General features: G+C 57.3%; 1 protein-coding gene across 1 annotated transcript; it reads left to right on the top strand.

Moving 5' to 3' along the window:
* Positions 1-20382: 20382 nt before the first annotated feature.
* Positions 20383-22643, top strand: BJ171DRAFT_480313 (uncharacterized protein; the record flags this gene model as incomplete). Its single annotated transcript, XM_053108928.1, has 4 exons — positions 20383-20623; positions 20712-20894; positions 21013-22059; positions 22180-22643. The coding sequence occupies 4 exons, from the start codon at positions 20383-20385 to the stop codon at positions 22641-22643; spliced, it is 1935 nt and encodes a 644-aa protein (XP_052962174.1).
* Positions 22644-22939: the final 296 nt, after the last annotated feature.

The raw sequence follows: 22939 nt of genomic DNA, 5'->3' as shown, positions 1-22939 counted from the left end.
ACGAGGTTCCTTTCCATCCTCGGTCCGTACAAACTCAATAGACAAGTCATACGGACGATGAGGAGGCAAGGAAGAAGGAGGGTCAGACTTGAGGCTGAAAACGTCGCCAAACTCATTGTATTTGAGCTGGGACACCTCGAGAGTCAACAGGGGTGCCAGACTCGGCATACACCTTCGTCGTGAGCACGGACCTTATCGACACCGTAGGATACGTCTCCGGCGAAGGAGGACGGATATCCATTTGGGCAGCGAAAATGTCGAGCTTGTCTTCCCGTGCAAGACGGAGAAGACTCGCCGCATTAACGAGCTCAATGTCGGGCTGAAGATAAAGCCGTTGGCTCTTCAGAAAGCGAAGCAGAGTCAAGGCGGGAAGAAAGGGAAGGCGAAGTGCCAAAGGAGGGAACCGGTGTAAGGGAAGGACCGGAGGGAGGAGTCAAAGGCGAAGTGCCCGAAGGGGGAGGCGAATAGCCGGAAGCGGGACGAAGTGTCCAAGGAGGAAGCAGAGACATCCGCGAGGATGTGTCCATCAGCAAGGCAAGAGGGATCGGAGAACGAAAGGGAGAGGGACTTCCAATTGACAACTGGATTATGCAAGCGCATCCAGGGAAGACCAAGAGTGATGGGAGTGGTGGAGAGTCGAGTCACAAGAAAAGAAATCGACTCGGTGTGGGAACCAATGGTCAAGTCACAGGAACGGTTTGGAAACGAATGAAACCGGCCGAAGAACCATCAGCAAGGGAAACGGAGTAGGGAGTAGAAAGAGGGATAAGCTCTGGAGCAAGACTCTGGAGCAAGCCAACTTTGTCAGCAGACGCTTGCTCCAGGAGCTCAACATACATGCAACCAAGAAGAAGTCGCCGATGAGTGTGGCGCTTGCAGACGATCGTGTGCAGCAGTGCACACACCAAGTGGTCCTGCGAGTGGCCCTCCATCCCAAGTACCATCCTGTCCTGTTGTTCCAAGTGATCGACACCAAGTTCGATGCCATCCTCGGCATGAGCTGGCTTGCTCGTGCCGAGCCGACTCCAGTCGTCGACTGGAAAGGCCGCACTGTCCGTGTTGGCCCTGACATTGTCCTGCAGGGCATGGCCTCACCCAACATGCCACCTCTCCTCTCAGCCATGCAATTCAAGAGGCTGATCAAGAAGGACACGTCGTTCCTCTGTGTCGTGCGTGAGGTCGACGACACCGACCAAGCCGGTCCCGGTCCCCCGCCTGTGGTGACCAAGCTGCTCGACGAGTACAAGGACGTATTCCCCGACCAGTTGCCACAATGCCTGCCACCCCAACGCACCGTCGATCATCGCATCGACATCGAACCAGGCTCGTCGCCTCCGTCAAGACCGACGTACCAACTGTCGCTGACGGAGATGGACGAACTCAAGCGCCAGTTGGATGACCTCCTCGCCCATGGGTTCATCCGCCCGAGCCAGTCACCGTATGGTGCACCAGTGCTCTTTGTCAAGAAGAAAGAAGGTGATCTCAGGATGTGCGTCGACTATCGCGCACTAAACAAACAGACCATCAAGAACACCTACCCGTTGCCAAGGATCGACGAGTTGATGGATCGTCTGAGTGGAGCAAAGGTCTTTAGCAAGATTGACCTCCGCTCAGGCTACCATCAGATCCGCATCCACGAGGATGATGTCCACAAGACCGCCTTCAGGACTCGCTACGGACTGTACGAGTTCCTAGTGCTGCCGTTCGGATTGACGAACGCACCTGCCACGTTCATGCAGCTGATGAACGATGTGTTCCGCCAAGAGCTCGACAACTCTGTCATCGTGTACCTGGATGATATCCTTGTGTACAGCAAGGATGAAGCGACCCATGAAGGTCATGTCGCCCGCGTGCTGGCCAAGCTACGCGAGCACAAGTTGTATGCCAAACTGTCCAAGTGTGAGTTCTTCAAGAATCAAGTCCCGTTCCTGGGACACGTTGTCTCAGGAAGAGGAATCGAAGTCGACCCCGCCAAGGTCAAGTCTGTGGTCGAGTGGCCGCCGCTCGCATGCGTCTCTGACGTGCAGTCGTTTCTCGGTCTCGTCAACTACTACCGCCGATTCATCCCCGATCTGGCGCGCACTGCCGGTCCACTCACGGACCTACTCCGCAAAGAGTGCCCCTTCGTGTGGGACCACCCACAACGCCAAGCGTTCGAGACCCTCAAGCACGCCTTGACGAACGCTCCTGTCCTCGCTGTGTTCGACCCGAACACGGATGTCTCCGTGCACACCGACGCCTCCGACTTTGCGGTGGGAGCTGTTTTGATGCAGGAGGGAAGGCCCGTTGCCTTCGAGTCGCGCAAACTGTCCCAACACGAGATCAACTATCCCGTGCACGAGAAGGAGCAGCTTGCGATCATCTACGCGCTGCAGAAGTTCCGAGTGTACCTCCACGGTACCGCCAAGCCCTTCAAGATTGTGACGGACCACCAGTCACTGCGTTACCTCGACACCAAGAAGAACCTGAGCCGACGCCAAGCGCGATGGATGGAGTTCCTCGCCGAGTACAACTACGAGGTTGTATACCAGAAAGGCAAACTCAATGTGGTGCCTGACGCACTGTCCCGACGCCCCGACTACCAATTGGCGTCACTGTACGAGTCGACTGTCAGTGTCGACAACACGATGCTGGATGTTGTCCGAGACAACATCGCCAACGACAAACAGTTCGGAGAACTGTTCCGAAAGGTGTCTAAGCTCCCCAAGGACGACGAATCATCCGAGTACACAGTGCGTGATGGCCTGCTCCTCCTGAAGAAGGACAGCCGTGTCTGTGTGCCGGACATTCCGTCGTTGAAGACCAAGTTGCTCCAAGAGGTCCACGACTCGCCCCTCGCTGGACACTTTGGAGTCGAGAAGACATACGACCGACTGGCCAAAGTCGCATACTGGCCTGGAATGAAGCGCACCGTCGAGAAGTACATCGAGTCCTGCCATACCTGCAAGATGGTCAAGTCACGCACGACCCGAGAGCAAGGATTGCTGCAACCCCTGCCTGTTCCCGACCGCCCCTGGACCAGCATGTCCATGGATCTCATCACGCATCTACCGACGACCAAGTTGGACCACGATGCAATCGCTGTCTTTGTCGACAGGTTCAGCAAGATGGCACACTTTGTGCCGTGCCAGACGACATGCTCCGCGCCTGACCTTGCACTGCTGTTCTTCAAGCATGTGTTCAAGCACCACGGCCTCCCAAAGTCCATCGTCAGTGATCGAGACCCCCGATTCACCTCCTTGTTTTGGACAAGTCTGTTCGACCATCTCGGCACCAAGCTGAACATGTCAACCTCGCACCACCAACAAACGGATGGACAGTCCGAGCGGACGATCCGCACCCTCGAGCAATACCTGAGGACATACGCCTCGACCAGCCAAGACGACTGGGACATACAGCTGAGTCATGCAGAGTTTGCATACAACACCGCCAAGTCGAGCACAACTGGCTTGAGCCCCTTTGAGGCGCTCTACGGATTCCAGCCTGATGTTCCCACCTCCTTGACACTGACCGAGTCCACGGCTGGATTGCCTCCCAAACCAAGTGCCTTTGTCAAAGATCATCAAGTCCGACACAAGATGATCGCCGACGCGCTCACGGATGCGCAACAAGTGATGGCGAAGTACTACGACCGCCGACACCAGGATGTCTCCTTTGAAGTTGGAGACCTTGTCTACCTGGACGCCGACAACATCAAGGTCCCCGAAGCCCAGTCAAAGAAGTTGTTGCCCAAGTACCGAGGACCGTTCAAGATAGCGGCCCGACCCAGTCCCCTCAACTACCTGTTGGACTTGCCACCTGGAAGCAAGCTCCATCCTGTCTTCCATGTGTCCAAGCTGCGTCGCCACACGACCCGCAGTCCAGCACAGTTCCCCGACGCCGACGAAGGTGTCCCGGACGACGCACCACTGGAAGACGACCTCGGACAATACTATACTCAAGAATATGAAGTCGAAAGGATCGTGAGGCACAAGAAAGTGGCTGATGGGTCACTTCGGTTTTATGTCAAGTGGGTTGGTTACCCACACTCGGGCAACACATGGCAAACACTGGAGGACTTGTCCCATGCACCCGAGGAGCTGAGTAAATACGGTAAACACCTCGAGGAGCCCCAAATAAAGAGCACACGCAGGGCTCCTCGCAGGAAGCCTTCTTAAGTGTGGGAGTGTAGGAGATGGTATCTCCGACGCTGTGCTGCGCGTACTGCGCGTACTGCGCGGCGCAGTGGGTCGTGACCTGTGCTGCGCTTTGCGTTTTCACGCACCGCAGGCAGGCCACCGCAGGGTATACCTGCGGGTTGCCCCCGTTCCCCCCGTTTGTCTGGAGTTCGGTTTTATCGTGAATAAACGTAAGTGCTTCCCGAGCTCACCCGTCCGCTAGAGTAGCCTAGCACCGCCCTGTTCTGCCCTGTCCTGTCTTGTCTTGTACCCCCTCCCTCCCCGTCTTGCCCCAACGTCCCAGTAGTGGACGTTACACCAGGACTGCATCGACCGCGCCTGGTCCATCATGATCGCCCTGATCACCACCGCTGCCGACTCCACCATCGGCAAGGCTTCCATCAAGACCGTCTGGAAGGACCCGGCCCTGATCCCCGAGATGCGGCAGCTTCGCGAGAGGCGCCGCGATCTCATCTACCAGCTCAAGTTGCCCGGGCTCTCCCTCCGCGTCGCCGAGGACAAGCGCGCCGAACTCCGCGCTGTCCGCAAACAAGAAAAGAACCTCATCGTCCAGTCCCGCCGAGCAGCCGAGACCCTGGCCATGAACAAGCTGCACTCACTCAACGCTTCCGAGGTCGCCAAGTCCCTGGCCGCCATGAAGAAGCGCAAGGAGCTCGACGACGCCTTCCACTTTGACAACTCGGACGAGGCCCTCGAGCGACTTGTGGTCCACTACGGCAAGGTCTCCTCGCACTCCCAGGACACCCCCGGTGCCGCCTTTGACCGGACCGTCGGCCCAAGACCCCTGGACACTGTTCCGCGCCTGCTCCCCGAGGATCGATCCATTCCCCGCTTGTCGTCGGACGAGGTGGCCGATGCCATCGTCAAGTCCCCCAAGCGCAAGTCCTCCGGCCCGGACAAGATCAAGGCCGAGATGCTGCACCCTGTCGCTCCCGTGGTCGCTCCCTGGCTCCGGGCCATCCTGCTGGCCGCCCTCAAGGCCTCCGTCGTCCCGACCGAGTGGAACACTGTCCTGATCCACCCGGTCTACAAGAACAAGGGTTCGATCCTCGATCCGGCCATGTACCGGCCCATCGGGTTGACCCAGGTCCTCCGCAAGATCGCCGAGCGAGTCCTGCTGCCGTTCCTCACCCGCGAGATCGGCATCATGGACATTGCCCAGGGAGGCTTCCGCCCGGACCGAGGCACCCTCGACCAGGTGTACTCGCTCGACGCTCTTGTCCGCATGAACAAGATCTGCGACGACGAGTACAGCCTGGTCTTCCTCGACATCAAGGCCGCCTACGACACTGTCTGGCGGGAGCGCCTCTGGGACAAGATCGCCGCCCGAGGTGCTGGTCCGGTCGCCGTCGGGGTCCTCAGGGCCATGTTCGACCGCACTCTTGTCCGCGTCGCCAGCAAGGGCCGCACGTCACAGCCTGTGTGGCTGCAGAAGGGTCTCATCCAAGGCTCGGTCCTGAGTCCCCTTCTGTTCAGTGCCCACATTGACGACCTGCCTGGACTGCTCCGAGCCGAGGACGGACTTGTGCTTGCCTCCAGTCGCCACCACCGTCTCCGGGTCAACTCGCTCTGGTTTGCCGACGATGGTGTCCTCATCTGTCCGGCTGGCCGCACCCAGGCCATGCTGGACATCTGTGAGCGTCACAGTGTCGACAATCGCTACCGCTTCTCGCCTCCCAAGTGCGAGGTGCTGTACTCGGCCTGCAACGTCGACCAGCTCCATCCCGCCAAGCTGTACGGCACCGAGCTGCCCAAGGTCCTCCAGTTCCGCTACCTCGGTGTCATGGTCGACATTGACGGATTCCGCCCGGACCTCCAGTTCGACAAGCTCCTCCGCAAGGTCCACATGGTCACCGACACCGTGGTTGGACTTGGCATCACCCTCGGCAAGGTCTCGGCCAAGACCATCACCCAGGTCTACAAGACCTTTGTGCGGCCGACCCTCGAATACGGGATGGCCATGGACATCCCGGACCCGGCTCTGCGCGACCGCCTCGACGACGCCCAGATGACGGCCCTCCGCACCATGTTCCGCGTCGGCCCCGGCACTCCCGTCGGTGCCATGCACCTCAACTGCGGCCTCCCCAAGATGTCCGTCCGTGTCAAGATGCTGGCCCTGCAGAACTGGGCCCGCTGGGACGACCAAGTCTCTGACGGCGACAAGATGCTGTCGATGATCCTGCGCAACAAGATCATTGCGCCCTACCACCCCGACCAGTTCCTCGGCCAAGGAGTCCGAGCCGATCCGCACTGGGCCATGGTGGTCCGCCGACAAGAGGCCGACCACTCCCTCACGGCCACGGAGATCTACCGAGGCAAGACCCGACACCAGCCGCCGCCGCCCGGACCGCCCCGACCCCAGCCCGTCCCGATCAAGACCCTCATCTTCGAGGACCACATGAAGAACGGCTTCGACCGCTCCAAGCAGCTCACCGCCGCCTGCACCCCGTCGACCAAGATGTCGGGACTCTGGGAGGCTCGCGGGTACCAAGGATCCATGGTCATGCTCATGTTCATGGTCCGATGGCGACTCGGTGCTCTCCCAGGCCACTTCAGGTTCGGATACCGCAAGTGCAAGAACCTGGCTCGACACGGATCCGGGATCGACTTGACCAGGACCCACGCACATGTGATGACCAGCATCACAACGGACCAATGAGATTGTCCCGCATGCTCTCGCCCTCCGCACCAATCATGAGTCCCCACGTGTTTGTTTGCCCCCATGCATGAGCACGCGCCGTTGCCACCCGCGTCTACTGGTTTCCTGCCTCCCCCACCGCTCGGCACATGTCCCCGGGCTGTGCCAAGCCTCTCTCGCTTGCACACCAGCCACTCTCGCACCCCCTTCTCGCTTCTCTGTGATGCTCCACCCTTCTCGCCCACTTTTGCCCCTCGACCTTCTCCCGGTCTATAAATAGCCCTGCATGTCTGAGCCTATGTTGAACACCAGTTCGAACAAAACTTGTTCTTTGGTGTTCGGGGCTAAAAGCTAATAAAGCTCATACCAAGCACTTGGTCTTCGTCCTTGCGCTTGTTCACTCCTTACACTTTGTTCGAACTCTCTTCTACTGATACCACCTGCTTGGTATCTTCCGCTCCTAGCCCCGCCCCTTTCCTAGTCCTGTCCGAACCTCAAGCACACTTGTGTCTGAGCCCTCTTCGCTCTCCTGTTCTTGAACCTCCTCGCTTTTTTTTTTTTTTTCCCAGTCCCAGTCCCAGTCCCGCCATGGATCCTGCCCTCGTGGACCGCCTCCGTGCCTTGGAGGCCGAGCTCGCCGAGCTCCGGACAGCTCGCGATGCTCCTGCCGCTGGGTACAGCGTGCAGATGCCGGACCGTTACGACGGTAACCGGCAAGGGTTCCGGGCATTCGTAAATCAGTGCAAACTGTATATACGAATGCAGCCCCACCGGTTCCCTGCTGACCCGATTAAGGTCGGATTCGTCATTAGTCTGCTCACTGGACCGGCTCTCCAGTGGGCGACTCCGATGCTTGAGATGGGTGATCCCCGACTCAACTCTTTTGGCGATTTCCTAGAACGCTTTTCCAAAGTGTTTGACGACCCTGATCGGGCCAGGACTGCCGAGTCAGTGATCACCACACTGTCTCAGGGCAACCGCCCGTGCGCAGTCTATGCATCCGAGTTCCTTCGTATTGCCGCCGATACGACTTGGAACGACGGTGCAAAGATCTCGTTCTTCCGACTTGGCTTGTCGGATGATGTCAGAGACGAACTTTCGCGAGTTCGCCCTCTGCCACGAGATCTGGAGGAGTACATCGAGCTTTGTAACGAGCTCGATGCACGAATCCGCGAGCGCCGTCAAGAGCGCCGAAGCACGCCTGCCCGCTACCGGTCTTCCCAGTTCGCCTTTGGTTCCGCCTCCGCTGCCGTTCCCGCCATCGCTCCCGCGCCCGTCCTCGCTCCGCCGCACCCCTCCTACATTGTTTCCGAGCCCATGCAAGTGGACTCTGCCGTCTCTGGACCCCTGACCGCCGAGGAGAAACAACGCCGCCGCCGCTTTGGACTCTGCCTGTACTGTGGCAAGAAGGGCCACTTGGTACGAAACTGCCCCGTCAAGTTTGGATCTACCAGAGCTACCGGACCGCCCCCTGGACCTCCCGGCCCGAGGATCATCCGCACCATCGTTTACGAAGATGGAGAAGTGCAAGACTTCAGTTCGGGAAACGACCAGGCCCGGTTCTAAGTGAAGGCCTTGAACCGGAGCCGTGCCCACCGCCTTCCGAAAGTGAAGACATTGGTAAGGTGCCTTTGGTAAGTACTGGGGAAGCAGTGATGTGCGGACAGCTTCGCCTTGCCTCTGGACCGGCGGACACTCTCAGCTCTGGCATAGTACCCGTGGCACCTCTGGTGTCACTGGGAACTGCACCTCATCCACAGGTGCAAATACCTGAGCTGTCCTGCCAACCCTCGGCAAAGTTAACTGTCTGTGCTAGCCGCAACCCTGGTGCCGAAGCTGGTACCGAACCAAAGTCTTGTGTTTCGTCTGTTCGTCGTTGCTCGTTGGTTGTTCCCGTCGCTGTTCGTCTTCCTTCTGGTGATTCTCTGTCGTGCGAAGGACTTGTCGATTCTGGTGCCTCTGGCAACTTTATCGACGAGGACTTTGTTGCTCGACACTCTGTCCCCACCTGCTCCAAGGCTTCGCCCTTGGCAGTGGAAGGCGTGGATGGTAAGCCGCTGTCGTCTGGCCCCATCCTCCGCGAGACTGCTCCACTCGAGGTGATTCTCGGGGACGTCTCGCAACGCCTTCGGTTCGATGTGATCAGGTCTCCACATCAACCACTTATCCTTGGCTTTCCTTGGTTGCGCACCGCCGAGCCCAAGATTGTCTGGTCTCGCGGTCTTCTTTGTCTCCCTCCTTCTGTTGATTCCGACCCCTCTCCATGCACTACTTCTCTTTCGTCTTGCTCCACTTCCTCCAATGTCACTCCCCTTCTTGATGATTCCACTCCTTTGATTGATCTAAGCTCCTCTCCTACGCTCCCACCTTCGTCTTCCCCTTCTTGTCTTGTTCCTCCCGAACCCCTTCGCTCTTCCCAAACCCCTTCTTCTGTTGTCAGTTCTCTTTCCCTCCTTGATGTACCTCCTCCTGTTGTTTGTTCTTCGGACATTGTTCAGAATAAAGTAACCGTCGAACATTATTCTGACCTTGTCCACGCCCCTCCTCTCAGCTCGGACGCTCCTCTCCGCGTCTGCAGCATTGATTACCGCTCGATGCGCGAGTCTTTGGATGCATGCAGGCATGGAACGCAACCCCTGACCATCTTTCAGGTCCATGTCCTGCCCACTGACGAGCCGAGCACTGCGACTGTCGAAGTGCCTGCGGAGTACAAGGACTTCCTGTCTGTTTTCTCTAAACAGGAAGCTGACTCCTTGCCTCCGCATCGCCCTTATGACTGCCCCATTGACTTGGAGCCGGGCAAGTCGCCAAAGTTCGGGCCTCTGTACTCACTGTCCGAGCCCGAACTTCACGCTCTGCGTGACTATCTCGACGAGAATCTTGCCAAGGGATTCGTTCGTCCTTCGTCGTCCCCAGCAGGCTCACCAATCCTCTTCGTCAAGAAGAAGGACGGCTCACTTCGTCTTTGCGTTGACTACCGCGCACTGAACGGTATCACGGTAAAGAACCGTTACCCTTTACCGCTGATCGGCGAGCTGCTGGACCGACTTCGAGGCGCGAAGGTGTTCACTAAGCTGGACCTTCGTGGAGCCTACAATCTGCTGCGCATCCGCTCCGGGGACGAGTGGAAGACAGCTTTCCGTACTCGATATGGGCACTTCGAGTACTTGGTGATGCCCTTTGGGCTCACCAACGCGCCAGCGACGTTCCAGCACTTCATCAACGACGTCCTGCGCACCGAGTTGGACCAGTTCGCAATTGCGTATCTTGACGATATCTTGATCTACAGTGCTGATCCGTCGCAGCATGTAGAGCACGTCAAGCAGGTCCTCTCGAAGCTCCGAGCTGCAAAGCTGTATTGCAAGCTGGAGAAGTGCGAGTTCTCCAAAACCTCGGTCTCGTTCCTTGGTTTCATGGTCTCGCCCGAGGGCATCGGTATGGAGCGATCCAAGCTCTCTGCGATCTTGGATTGGCCCATACCGCGCAACATCTCGGATCTTCGATCCTTTGTCGGGTTTGCGAACTTCTATCGACGCTTCATCGATGGATACGCAAAGATCGCGGGGCCCATGACTCGGCTCTTCCGGAAGACGCATGGCTTCCAGTGGTCCCGCGAAGCCGATAAAGCATTCAGATCCTTGAAGGATGCCTTCGTTTCGGAGCCCGTTCTGGTGCATCCGGACCCATCCAAGCCGTTCGTCGTAGAGTCAGATGCGTCGGACTTTGCGCTTGGATGCGTGCCCTCCCAGCGGGGTGCTGATGATCGCCTTCATCCTTGCTCGTTCCATTCGCGGACACTCTCGAATGCTGAACGTAACTACAGCATATACGAGAAAGAGCTGTTGGCGATCAAGGAGGCTTTCGAGGCGTGGCGACACTACCTCGAAGGCGCCCAGCATCCCGTTGCCGTTCTGACCGATCACAAGAACTTGGAGTACCTGGCAACGGCTCGCATCCTAAACCAGCGTCATGCACGGTGGTCCCAGTTCTTGTCTCGGTTCGACATCCGCATCCAGTACCGTCCTGGTGCGAGGAACGGCAAGGCCGATGCCCTGTCTCGTCGCTCGGACTACATCCCTTCGTCGGCCTCCGTGTCGAGGGATCCGCTGTGATGATCATGCACGTTGGGAACACGTGTGGACTGCTGCGCGTGATGCACCGTGAGTCATGTTTGTTTGTCTTGGCGTGTATTCCCTGATTGGCTGGCGCCGATGACTCTTACTTCGCCTCCGACTGCGCTGTGCTTCGCCCCTCTCGCTGGATGCTCCGCCTCCCTCGCACCCCCTTCTCGTCCCTCGTTTGTCGCTCCACCCTTCTCGCCCACTTTCGCCCTTCGGTTTCCCTCTTGGCTATAAAGCCCCTCCTTTCTTGCACCCATTTTGTATCTTCAGTTCGAACAACACTTGTTGTTATCTGATAAGTCGTAATATAGCTTATCGTTGTTCGCCAAGCACCTGGTCGTCCAGTGTCGTTGCTTGTCGTGGTCCTCACATATTGTTCGAACTCCCTCTCTCTGTCTGACCACCTGCTTGGCTGAGGCTTCGTTGCTGCCCTCATCCTTCTATTCTCTGTTGTCTTCTCTGCACTCTCCCCCCCGCCCCCATATCCCACATGGACCAACTCCAGGCCCAAATCGTTGCCCTCCAGGAGGAACTGGTCCTCCTCCGGACCACACACTCTTCCGCCGCCCCGCAGCTCCCGCACATGCCGACCCCGGACAAGTTCGACGGCACCAGGTCAAAGTTCCGCCCCTTCGTCAACCAGTGCCGCCTGCTCATGATGCTCCAGGCATCCAGGTTCCCGTCCGAGCAAGTCAAGGTGGGTTACGTCTTGAGTTTGCTCACTGGTCCGGCCCTCCAGTGGGCGACTCCCTTGATCGAATCGAACGATCAAATCCTGCACTCGTTCGACTCGTTCATGGAACGCTTTCGCCAAGCGTTTGACGATCCCGACCGCACCCATACTGCCGAGCTGCTCCTTTCCTCCATGGCACAGGGCAACCGCTCGTGCATGGATTATGCCTCAGAGTTCCTCCGCGTTGCCGCCGACCTTCCATGGAACGACGAAGCCAAGATATCCGCCTTCCGCCGTGGCCTGTCGAGGGAGATCAAGCAGCGCCTCTCCTTCATCAACCCTCTCCCTCTCCGCTTGGTCCCGTTCGTCGAGCGTTGCCTCAAGATCGATGCACGCATCATCGAGCTCAACAACGAGCTCCGAAACACTGGCCCTGTTTCCTTCGGCACCCAGGCCTTCAACTCCCGACCTCCGTCCTTCCAGCCGCCCGCCCAGGAGCCTCCGGTTCTCTACTCCGAGCCGATGCAGATCGACGCCGCCGTCGTCAGCCGCCTGACCCCCGAGGAGAAGAACCGCCGTTTCCAGGAGCGCCTCTGCTTCCGCTGTGGCAAGCCCGGCCACGTCGCCAAGTCCTGCCCCCTCAAGTCCGGCTCCCGTGCTCCCGCCTCTGGTTCCCGCTTCCCTGGCTCCCGTCCTCAGGCTCCCGGCTCCCGTCCCCGTTCGAAGGTTGTCCGAACCATCGTCTACGATGATGGTGAGGAGGAACACTTCGAGTCGGGAAACGACCAGGCCCAGATCTAAGTGGAGGCTTAGATCTGGAGCCGTCCCCCCTTCCTCCAGAAGCAAGCGTCGATGGTAAGGAGCATGAGGTAAGTGTCGAGCGCATGGCTATGTGTGGAATGATCAATGTAGTCGGTGGTGGATCGCACTCTGTCAAACCCGCCTCTTCTAAGGGCACATCTGGCTCCCAGATGTCTTTGACAGAGCTCCCGATCTCCACACCACCTGCGAACTTGGTCATCTGCTCGAACCATGCTGCCGACACTGATCTCTGCTCCGAGCCTTCTTCGTGCGTTTCTTCGATTTCTTCTTCTTCTCCCGTTTTTTCCGCTTCTCTTGTTCTCCCTTCTGGTCGCTCCCTCTCTTGCCAACTTCTCGTCGATTCTGGTGCCTCCGGCAACTTCATCGACGAGAGCTTTGTTGACCGCTTCTCGGTCCCCCTCGTTTCCAAATCCACTCCCCTCCCTGTCCAAGGTGTCGATGGCCAGCCACTTTCTTCCGGCCCCATCACTTTTGAGACGGAACCCCTCAAGATTGTTCTTGGGGACTACACTCAACACCTTTCCTTTGATGTCATTAAGTCTCCCCACCAACCCGTTATCCTTGGCTATCCCTGGCTGCAGTCCATCGAACCCAGGCTTCACTGGGCTCGTGGACTCCTTTGCCTTCCCCGTCCTGCAAGCCACATCCTCAAGGTTGTGGATGCCTCTTCCCTCCCTTCCGTTTCTTCCGTTTCTCCTTCTCCCCTTCCTCTTGTTGGCGACACACCCAATGTTTTCCCTCGTGCCTCTACCGACACCACTGTGGTGCTCGCTTCTTCGCCTCGCACCGTTTGTACTCGCGAAGATGATCAGAATAAAGTGATCGCTCAACGTTATTCTGATTGTGTTCCGAGTGAGGTGCCCTGTTCCTGTGCTGCTCGTCCTGGTCCCTCCGGTCTCGTCTCCGTCCGTCCTGGTCTCCCCGGTCCCGTTGCTCCCAGCCCCGCTCCTGTCCGTGTCCAAGCGATCAGGTACAAGTCGTTGGAGCAGTCCGTCCTCGACACACAGTCTAGCCCCGACCCCCTGACTGTGTTCCAAGTCCTCGTCCTTCCTGCCACCGATCCGGATCCGACGCCCCTCTCGACGTCGATCCCCGAGGAGTACAAGTCGTTTGGCTCAGTCTTCTCGAAGCAGGAAGCCGACTCGTTGCCCCCGCACCGGACGTACGACTGCCCGATCGACCTGGAGCCCGGCAAGACCCCCAAGTTCGGACCACTCTACTCCCTGTCAGAGCCCGAACTCAAGGCCCTTCGTGAATACCTCGACGACAACCTCGTCAAAGGGTTCATCCGTCCTTCGTCCTCTCCCGCCGGTTCCCCGATCCTCTTCGTCAAGAAGAAGGACGGCTCTCTGCGTCTCTGCGTGGACTATCGCGCATTGAACACGATCACGGTCAAGAATCGTTATCCCTTACCGTTGATCAACGAGATGCTGGACCGAGTCCGGGACGCGAAGGTGTTCACGAAGCTGGACCTCCGCGGGGCCTACAACCTGCTGCGTATCCGCGCAGGCGACGAGTGGAAGACGGCCTTCCGCACTCGTTACGGCCAGTTCGAGTACTTGGTGATGCCCTTTGGACTCACCAATGCTCCGGCCACCTTCCAGCACTTCATCAACGATGTCCTTCGTGAGGAGCTGGACAACTTTGCGATTGCCTACCTTGACGACATCTTGATTTACAGCGCTGACCCCACTCAGCATGCAAATCACGTCAAGCAGGTCCTGGCCAAGCTCCAGGCTGCAAAGTTGTACTGCAAGCTGGAGAAGTGCGAGTTCTCCAAGGACAAGGTCTCGTTCCTCGGCTACGTCATCTCGCCCAAGGGTATCGAGATGGAACGAGCAAAGCTCTCCGCCATTGTCGACTGGCCCGTCCCCCGCAATGTCTCCGACCTTCGCTCCTTCATTGGGTTCTCGAACTTTTACCGTCGCTTCATTGACGGATATGCCAAGATCGCCGGTCCGCTCACGCTCCTGTTCAAGAAGTCCCAGGTCTTCCGCTGGTCCCCCGACGCCCACAAGGCTTTCCAGTCCCTCAAGGAAGCCTTCGTCTCCGAGCCCGTCCTTGCGCACCCCGACCCATCCAAGCCCTTTGTCGTGGAGTCTGATGCCTCAGACTTTGCGATCGGATGCGTCCTGTCCCAGCGCGGCTCCGATGGCCACCTGCACCCGTGCTCCTTTCACTCCCGCACGCTCATGGATGCTGAACGCAACTACAGCATCTATGAGAAGGAGCTCTTGGCCATCAAGGAGGCATTCGAGGTCTGGCGACACTACCTCGAAGGCGCCCAACACCCAGTCCAAGTCCTTACCGACCACAAGAACTTGGAATACCTGGCGTCGGCCCGCATCCTCAACCAGCGACACGCCCGGTGGTCGCAGTTCCTGTCTCGGTTCGACCTCCGGATTCAATACCTCCCCGGTCCAAAGAACGGCAAGGCCGACGCTCTCTCCCGCCGCCCGGACTACGTCCCTCCGTCCGCACCTGTGTCCAAGGAGCCTCCCCCGTTGCTGCCACCTTCGGCGTTCGCCTGTGCCGTCCGTCGCTCCTCGGATGCAAGTTCCACTCGCCCTGTGGACTTGCTCAAGCTCATTGCCGAGGAGCAACCAAAGGACCCGTCCCTGGACCAGCTCCGCAACGATCCCAAGTATGTCCTGAAGGATGATCTCCTCACCTTCATGGACAAGATCGTTGTGCCAGAGTCGTGTCGAGTCCCCGTCCTCAAGTCATGCCACGACCCTGTCGCTGTTGGACATCCTGGCATTCGGCGGACCCGAGCACTGATCTCGAGGCAGTTCTGGTGGCCCTCGATCCGCAAGGATGTCCAGGCTTATGTCTCGACGTGCGACACTTGTGCACGCTCGAAAGTCCCTCGACATAAGCCGTTTGGATACTTGCAGCCCCTCCCGACGGCATCGCGACCCTGGTCTCTGGTGACGATGGACTTTATCACCGACCTCCCCGAGTCCAACGGCAAGACTTGCATCTTTGTCGTCGTCGATAGCCTGACCAAGATGGCCCACTTCCTTCCCTGTCGGTCCCTCCCAAGTGCCGAGGAAACAGCGTCGCTGTTCCTCGACAACATCTTCCGCCTCCACGGTCTCCCGGACAACATCGTCTCGGACCGAGGAAGCCAGTTCACCTCGCGGTTCTGGCAGGCCCTGTGCTCGGAACTCGGCATCAAGACCAGTCTGTCCACGGCGTTCCATCCCCAAACCGATGGACAGACTGAGCGGGTCAACCAAGTCATCAACCAGCATCTCCGCTGCTACACCTCGTACCAGCAGGATGACTGGGCGATGCTGCTCCCGCTCGCCGAGTTCTCATACAACAACCTCGAGCACACCTCGACCAAGGCCTCCCCGTTCCTGGCGACTTACGGCTTCAACCCTCGATTCGAGTCTCCGGTCCTTCCTTCCAGTCTCGATGTCCCCTCCGCGACCGACCGAGTCGAACACCTTCAGCACAACTTGGCGTTGCTGAAGGAGAACCTCGAGAAGGCCAAGGCGGACTACAAGCGCTTTGCGGATGCCCACAAGTCCGACGCTCCCAAGTTCGCTCCTGGCGATCAAGTCTGGGTCCTAACACGCAACATCAAGACCACCCGTCCAAGCAAGAAGTTGGACTACCAGCGCATCGGACCCTACAAGATCGTCGAAGCCATCGGTTCCCTCGCCTTCCGCCTCGACCTTCCCAAGGATCTCAAGATCCATCCGGTGTTCCATGTCTCCCTCCTCGAGCCCCACAAGTCGAACACCCTCCCCGGCCGCATCCAAGACCCTCCTCCGCCAGTCCGCGTCGACGACCACTTGGAGTATGAAGTTCAGGAGATCCTCGACTCCAAGCTGGTCCGCGGTAAGTTGAGCTATTTCGTTGATTGGAAGGGCTACTCGACTGATCATCGCAGCTGGGAGCCCGCCAACTACGTTAACGCTCCCGACAAGATAGCCGACTTCCACCGCCGGTACCCCGACAAGCCTGGACTTATTGTTCGTAGGAGTGGCCGTAGTTTGGGGAGGGGATGATGTGATGATCATGCACGTTGGGAACACGTGTGGACTGCTGCGCGTGATGCACCGTGAGTCATGTTTGTTTGTCTTGGCGTGTATTCCCTGATTGGCTGGCGCCGATGACTCTTACTTCGCCTCCGACTGCGCTGTGCTTCGCCCCTCTCGCTGGATGCTCCGCCTCCCTCGCACCCCCTTCTCGTCCCTCGTTTGTCGCTCCACCCTTCTCGCCCACTTTCGCCCTTCGGTTTCCCTCTTGGCTATAAAGCCCCTCCTTTCTTGCACCCATTTTGTATCTTCAGTTCGAACAACACTTGTTGTTATCTGATAAGTCGTAATATAGCTTATCGTTGTTCGCCAAGCACCTGGTCGTCCAGTGTCGTTGCTTGTCGTGGTCCTCACATCCGCCTCTGCTTCTCGATCCTGCCGCGGTGATACGCGTGCTCCGAAGCAGAGACGCCCGCTCTTCGGTTGCAAGTCGCAGTGACCCTGTGGATTTGCTGCAGCTCATAGCCGAAGAGCAGGCTCGGGATCCCGGTCTAGACAAATACCGTCGTGACCCGAAGTTCGTCTGGAATGGCCAGTACCTCACCTTCCAGAACAGGATTGTGGTCCCAGAGTCGTGCCGAGTTCCGGCGCTCAAGTCGTGCCATGACCCAGTCGCTGTGGGTCATCCAGGCATCCGACGGACTCTGGCTCTGGTATCGCGACAGTTTTGGTGGCAAACCTATCGGAAAGATGTCAAAGAGTACGTCTCGACGTGCGACACCTGTGCACGCTCGAAAGCTCCGCGACACAAGCCGTTTGGGTTCCTGTTGCCACTCCAGACAGCCGATCGACCCTGGGGGACACTGACCATGGACTTTATCACTGATCTGCCAAAGTCCAAGGGTCACACCTGCATCTTTGTGGTGGTATGCAGCCTCACAAAGATGGCACACTTTATGTCCTGGCGTTCACTGCCGTCGGCGGAGGAGACTGCGTCACTGTTCCTCGACAATGTCTTTCGTCTCCATGGCCTCCCCGACACAGTGGTTTCAGACCGAGGAAGTCAGTTCACCTCTCGGTTCTGGAAGGCACTCTGCACGCAGCTCGGGATCCAAACCAGTCTGTCCACGGCCTTCCATCCCCAGACCGATGGACAGACTGAGAGGGTCAACCAGGTCATCAACCAATACCTGCGCTGTTACACGTCGTATCAGCAAGATGACTGGGCCGAGCTGCTGCCGTTGGCCGAGTTCTCTTACAATAACCTCGAGAACTCGTCAACACATGCCTCGCCATTCTTGGCAACCTATGGGTTCCACCCAAGGTTCGAAGTCCCCGTTGTCGCTGGCGGCCCTGATGTTCCCTCTGCCACGGAGAGGGTTGAACATCTCCAGCGGAACCTGGCACTGTTGAAGGAGAATCTTGAGAAGGCAAAGTCTGACTACAAGCACTTCTCAGATCTCCGGAGGTCCCAGGCTCCCGACTTGCGTCCGGGCGATCAAGTCTGGGTGCTGACTCGTAACATCAGCACCACTCGCCCAAGCAAGAAGCTGGATTACCAGAGGATTGGACCATTCACCATCCTCGAGGCCGTCGGGACATTGGCTTTCCGCCTGGACTTGCCAAAGGACATAAAGGTGCACCCGGTGTTCCATGTGTCTCTTCTTGAGCCCTACAAGAAGAACTCGCTTCCGGGTCGGGTGCAAGCGCCGCCCCCTGCGGTGGTCATCGATGGGAACTTGGAGTGGGAGGTCGAAGAGATCTTAGACTCCAAGTTCGTGCGCGGAAAGCTGCACTATCTCATCGATTGGAAAGGCTACCCGGTCACCGATCGAAGTTGGGAGCCCGCCGACATTGTCTTTGCCCCAACGGTGGCCGCGGAGTACCACCGACGCTACCCAGACAAGCCTGGCCCCAGGAGAACTCAAGATGGAACACGCCGTAGTTTAAGGAGGAGATAGTGTGATGACCAGCATCACAACGGACCAATGAGATTGTCCCGCATGCTCTCGCCCTCCGCACCAATCATGAGTCCCCACGTGTTTGTTTGCCCCCATGCATGAGCACGCGCCGTTGCCACCCGCGTCTACTGGTTTCCTGCCTCCCCCACCGCTCGGCACATGTCCCCGGGCTGTGCCAAGCCTCTCTCGCTTGCACACCAGCCACTCTCGCACCCCCTTCTCGCTTCTCTGTGATGCTCCACCCTTCTCGCCCACTTTTGCCCCTCGACCTTCTCCCGGTCTATAAATAGCCCTGCATGTCTGAGCCTATGTTGAACACCAGTTCGAACAAAACTTGTTCTTTGGTGTTCGGGGCTAAAAGCTAATAAAGCTCATACCAAGCACTTGGTCTTCGTCCTTGCGCTTGTTCACTCCTTACAGCACAGCAATGTGTGGATCCGCATCAAGTCCTGGTCCGCAAGGTCGCAGCCCTCAAGACGGCCCACCCGACTTGGGTGGAAAGTGGTATAGCCGGAGTGGGACCAGTGGACAAGCTGCTGGACCTGCTCTCTTTCGATCGCACTCCCCCTCGCACTCGCACCCCTCCCGCACTTGGATCGCTTGCTGCTCATGTACCCGCTCCCCGCACTGCCTTCCGAGCATTCGCACTTGGTGCACACCCAGTACCAGCACCCACTCCCACAACCAGTGTAGTCCCACCCTTGCAGTCTCTCCCTGCACCCTCATCACAGCGTAGTATAGTGCCAGCACTTGTCACTCCACCACCCCGACCTCCCGTCGATCCTGCTATTCCCTTGTGGGAACTGCTTGAAAATGTGTTCACCCGCTTGGTCTCAGACCTTGTGGGCAGCTGAGGCAGCACTAGGCTGCAACAGGAGTAAATAGGCTTGCCTGTGTACTCAACGTGCCGGGGTACCAACCTGTTGGACCTGATGGCTTGTCTTCTTAAATAAAGTTGACTATAGTAACAAAAAAAAAAAAGCGCTCCCTCTAGTGCTCACTAGATGGCAGCCGATGGCTTGAATAGCCTTGATCATCACTCTTTCCTTTCTCCCTCACTTTCTGCGTATGTGCGTGTGTCTATATAATCGATTGGTGGACATGTATGTGTCTTGGAGCACCTGAGCAAGTGAAATAAAGCAGATGGCTCCAATTTCAAACTGTTCTTTCACGCTCCCCTCGTTGGTTGGAGCATGGTAAAAAGCTGCCCAGAGAGCGAAAATATCCGGAGAGTAGCGACTCTGTTATTTCCCACAAGCTTGAACCATCGATGCGCCCAACAGTCCATCAGCCGAACATGCCGCATGCCTCTCTGCTGCAGCGATGCCCATCGTCTTGGGGTTTCGTTGTGATGCCATCGTGAGCAAGGGCCGCGACCGCACAACTCCCTCAGCACCCCATGGTGGCGTTCGATGCGCTGCTCTGCCTCTCCTCGGGCCGATACCGCAGTCGGGCCGATACCTCCGCCTTGTCAGGCGAGCCCAAGAGAAAGACGCCACCGGGGTGCAATGCCACACAAAGATTGGTGTCACGGCTGGGGAACTCGCGCAGCACTCGCCCTTGTCCTGATTCTGACCAACAGGGCGCGCGGTCTCCTCAAGAGACTCCGCTCAGCATGTGTATGATGATTATCAGAAAATATGACGGTTATTGACGAACGCCGGGCCATGTCCCGATGCGTGTTCGCTCGGGCCATGTGCGCTCGATGAGGGCACCAGAACGAGCCACACAGCGCTCGAGGGATACCCAGAACCTGGCCAATAATATGCTATCTTGCCGTCCACGTTTCCTGGTCGTGACGACGGGGAATCGCCTCTCTGGCTGAAGCTCGATTCAACCCGCTCGTGTTGCCGCCGACGCCGTTCTCCAGCGCTCCAGCTCAAAGCAATAAAACCCCCCTCGGCTCGTCCAGGAAGAACGCGCTTGTTGAACGTCAGCCCCAATATTCTCGTTTTTCCCGTCGCCCATCTTCCCAAAGTGTCTCTCTGATTCAAAAGATGCTCGCTGCCATCGACGACTCAGGCTTGAATAAATTTCTCCCAATGATTCTAAGTAAGCGGCAAAGGTACACCATCATCCGCAACAACAGCTCCTACCTCAGCTCGGACGAATCCACAAGTTCAAATGATCTGAGCCATCTGCCCGAGTCCGAGGTTCAGCTGCCATCAATACCGGACGGTATCTTTGAGTACCTCGACAAAGCCGACGAGGCCAACACTGAAGTGGCTGATGAGGCCAGTGAGCTGATCGAAGAGGTCCCGGCAGAGAAGATGCTGCCCGAAGAGCCTACCTCTGGAATACAACATCCTCATCCTTGGTGAAACAGGTGTCGGAAAGTCAACCCTCATCAACGCCTTGGCCAACTACCTCACCTTCAAGGACATCAACGATATCAACCTCAATGACGCCCTGACGCTCATTCCAACGAGCTTCTACCTCTATGATGTCGATGCGGACAAAGAAATCGAGATATCCTCAGACCGTCTCGCAGTGACCAACTCTGTTCCTGGTAGGTGCTCAGTCAGCGAGCTGGGTGACATGGCCAGGTCCGATGGGAATGTGCCGGCAAATGTGCTCCGAACTCTTTGACTAATAACCGCGGCGGCATCTTTTAAAATATCTGCCAGGATCATCACAAGATCCAGCCGAAGCCGAAGCCGAAGTCGAAGTCGAAGCCGAAGCCGAAGCCGGCGAGGCTGATCTCACCGACGCTCATATGAATGAGAGACATGTAGTAGGCACCTCCTGCACGCAGCATCCCAGGACTTATGAGTTCACCACATATCTATCTACCGGCCGCAAAGTAATATGCCGGATCATCGACACACCCGGCATGGGCGACACTCGCGGTATCCAGCAAGACAAGGATAACATGGACCTCATCATCAAGTACATCGCTGACTATCCCGAAATCAACGGCATCTTGATGCTACTGAAGCCAAACAACAGCCGCCTGACCACTTGGTTCCGCTTCTGCATCAAGGAACTCCTCAAGAGCTTGCACAAGGACTGTGTCAGAAACATCCTGTTCATGTTCACCAATGCCAGAAGCACTCTCTACCGTCCGGGAGACACGATGCCGGCGCTGAAGAAGCTGCTGAATGAGGTCAAGCGCGACTCTGGGGTCGACATCCCAATCAACAAGAGCAACCTCTTCATGGTCGACAACGAGGCCTATCGATATCTCCTTGCAAGGGGACAGGTCAACTTCACAGAGGCGGAGCAAAGGGACTTTCATAGCTCGTGGATAAACTCGTCCATGGCGTGTCACAGGCTCCTGGAGACCATCGCAAGCCTCGAGAGCCACGCTTCCGAGAAAACGGTTGTGCTGTACAAGGCCAGAGAGAAAATCCTGGAGCTGTGCAAGCCCATCATCGAGGTCGGCGCATCTATCACCAAAAACACCCGAGCACTGAACAACCATGTCGAGGCGCTCAGCGAAGCTCAAGCCGCCGCTGGAGACCTTCGGAGTGCCTTGACAGTCGATCTGAGCTACGGTGCCAAGAAGTTTCTGTCCCACAATGTTTTGGTCTGCGCTCACCAAGACTGCGTCAAGCACACCAGCGATGAGAATGGGAAGAGCATGACCGACTACATCACCAAGTGTGCCGAGCCCTTCTATTTGCCAAACTCTCGCATCGGAGTCATCGGCGACCCACTGTTTCAAGGCTCCAGTATGTTCAAAAATGAATTGTGCTCAAGTTGCGGTCGCAGCTTCAAGCTCCACATGCAAATCAACTGGGAGGTCGTCTATAAAACCAAAAAAATCATGAACAGACACGCCACAAGCCAAGTTAACAGCCAGAATGAGGCGGGAAGGAAACTCGAGAGCTCCATCAGCTCCCTCAGGAGCGCCATTTCTCGCCTCACAGGTGAAGAAGCACGCCTCATAGGAAATGCCTCCAGCTACTCTGCCTTTGTCAAAGAAAACGGAATCATACTGTACAACGATGCGATCATTGAGTATATCAACCATCTCATCGAGGAAGAAAAGGGGGCAAGCATCGAGGTGACCGCTGCGACCGGCACCTCCGCTGGCTCCAAAAGCCCTCTCCAAAGCCTGAGTGAGCTCAAGCAGATATACGAAAGCGAGAAGCGGGTGATGGTCGGCGCTCTGGCAAAGCACACCGGTGCGATTCCGACCCACGAGGAGATGAAGAAGTCGCTTGGTCTCATTCCTCCCCCACCACCCCCTCGGAAAGGCTTCAAAAAGTTCATGTTCAAGCTCAAGCTATTCTTCAAGACTTTCAAGCCATGAACCGAATAGCGCGTGTTCATTTTGTACGGCTTGTCTATATTGGATTATAAAGCTTGTTGTTCACTTCCCCCTCAGTCCCCGTCAGTATTGATGAATTGTTGCATCCTGGACCCAGAGTCATCAAATCCACATGGCCCCAACACTGCGCACTGATCTTCACTTTGAATGGCATCTGAGCAAATTTAATAAACTGCATCGGAAATGAATTCGACGAATGGCCAAACAGGGTCGAGGCTCGAGATACTTTGGCGACAGGGTGGAGGCTCTTTCAGTGGCTTCATCAGTGACTCAACTAG

This window comes from Polychytrium aggregatum, assembly GCF_025602895.1.
Source record: "Polychytrium aggregatum strain JEL109 chromosome Unknown BJ171scaffold_84, whole genome shotgun sequence".
NCBI classification, from domain to species: Eukaryota; Fungi; Chytridiomycota; class Chytridiomycetes; order Polychytriales; genus Polychytrium; species Polychytrium aggregatum.
Note: the sequence above shows the minus strand (reverse complement) of the source record. Positions and strands in the feature narration are given on the sequence as shown.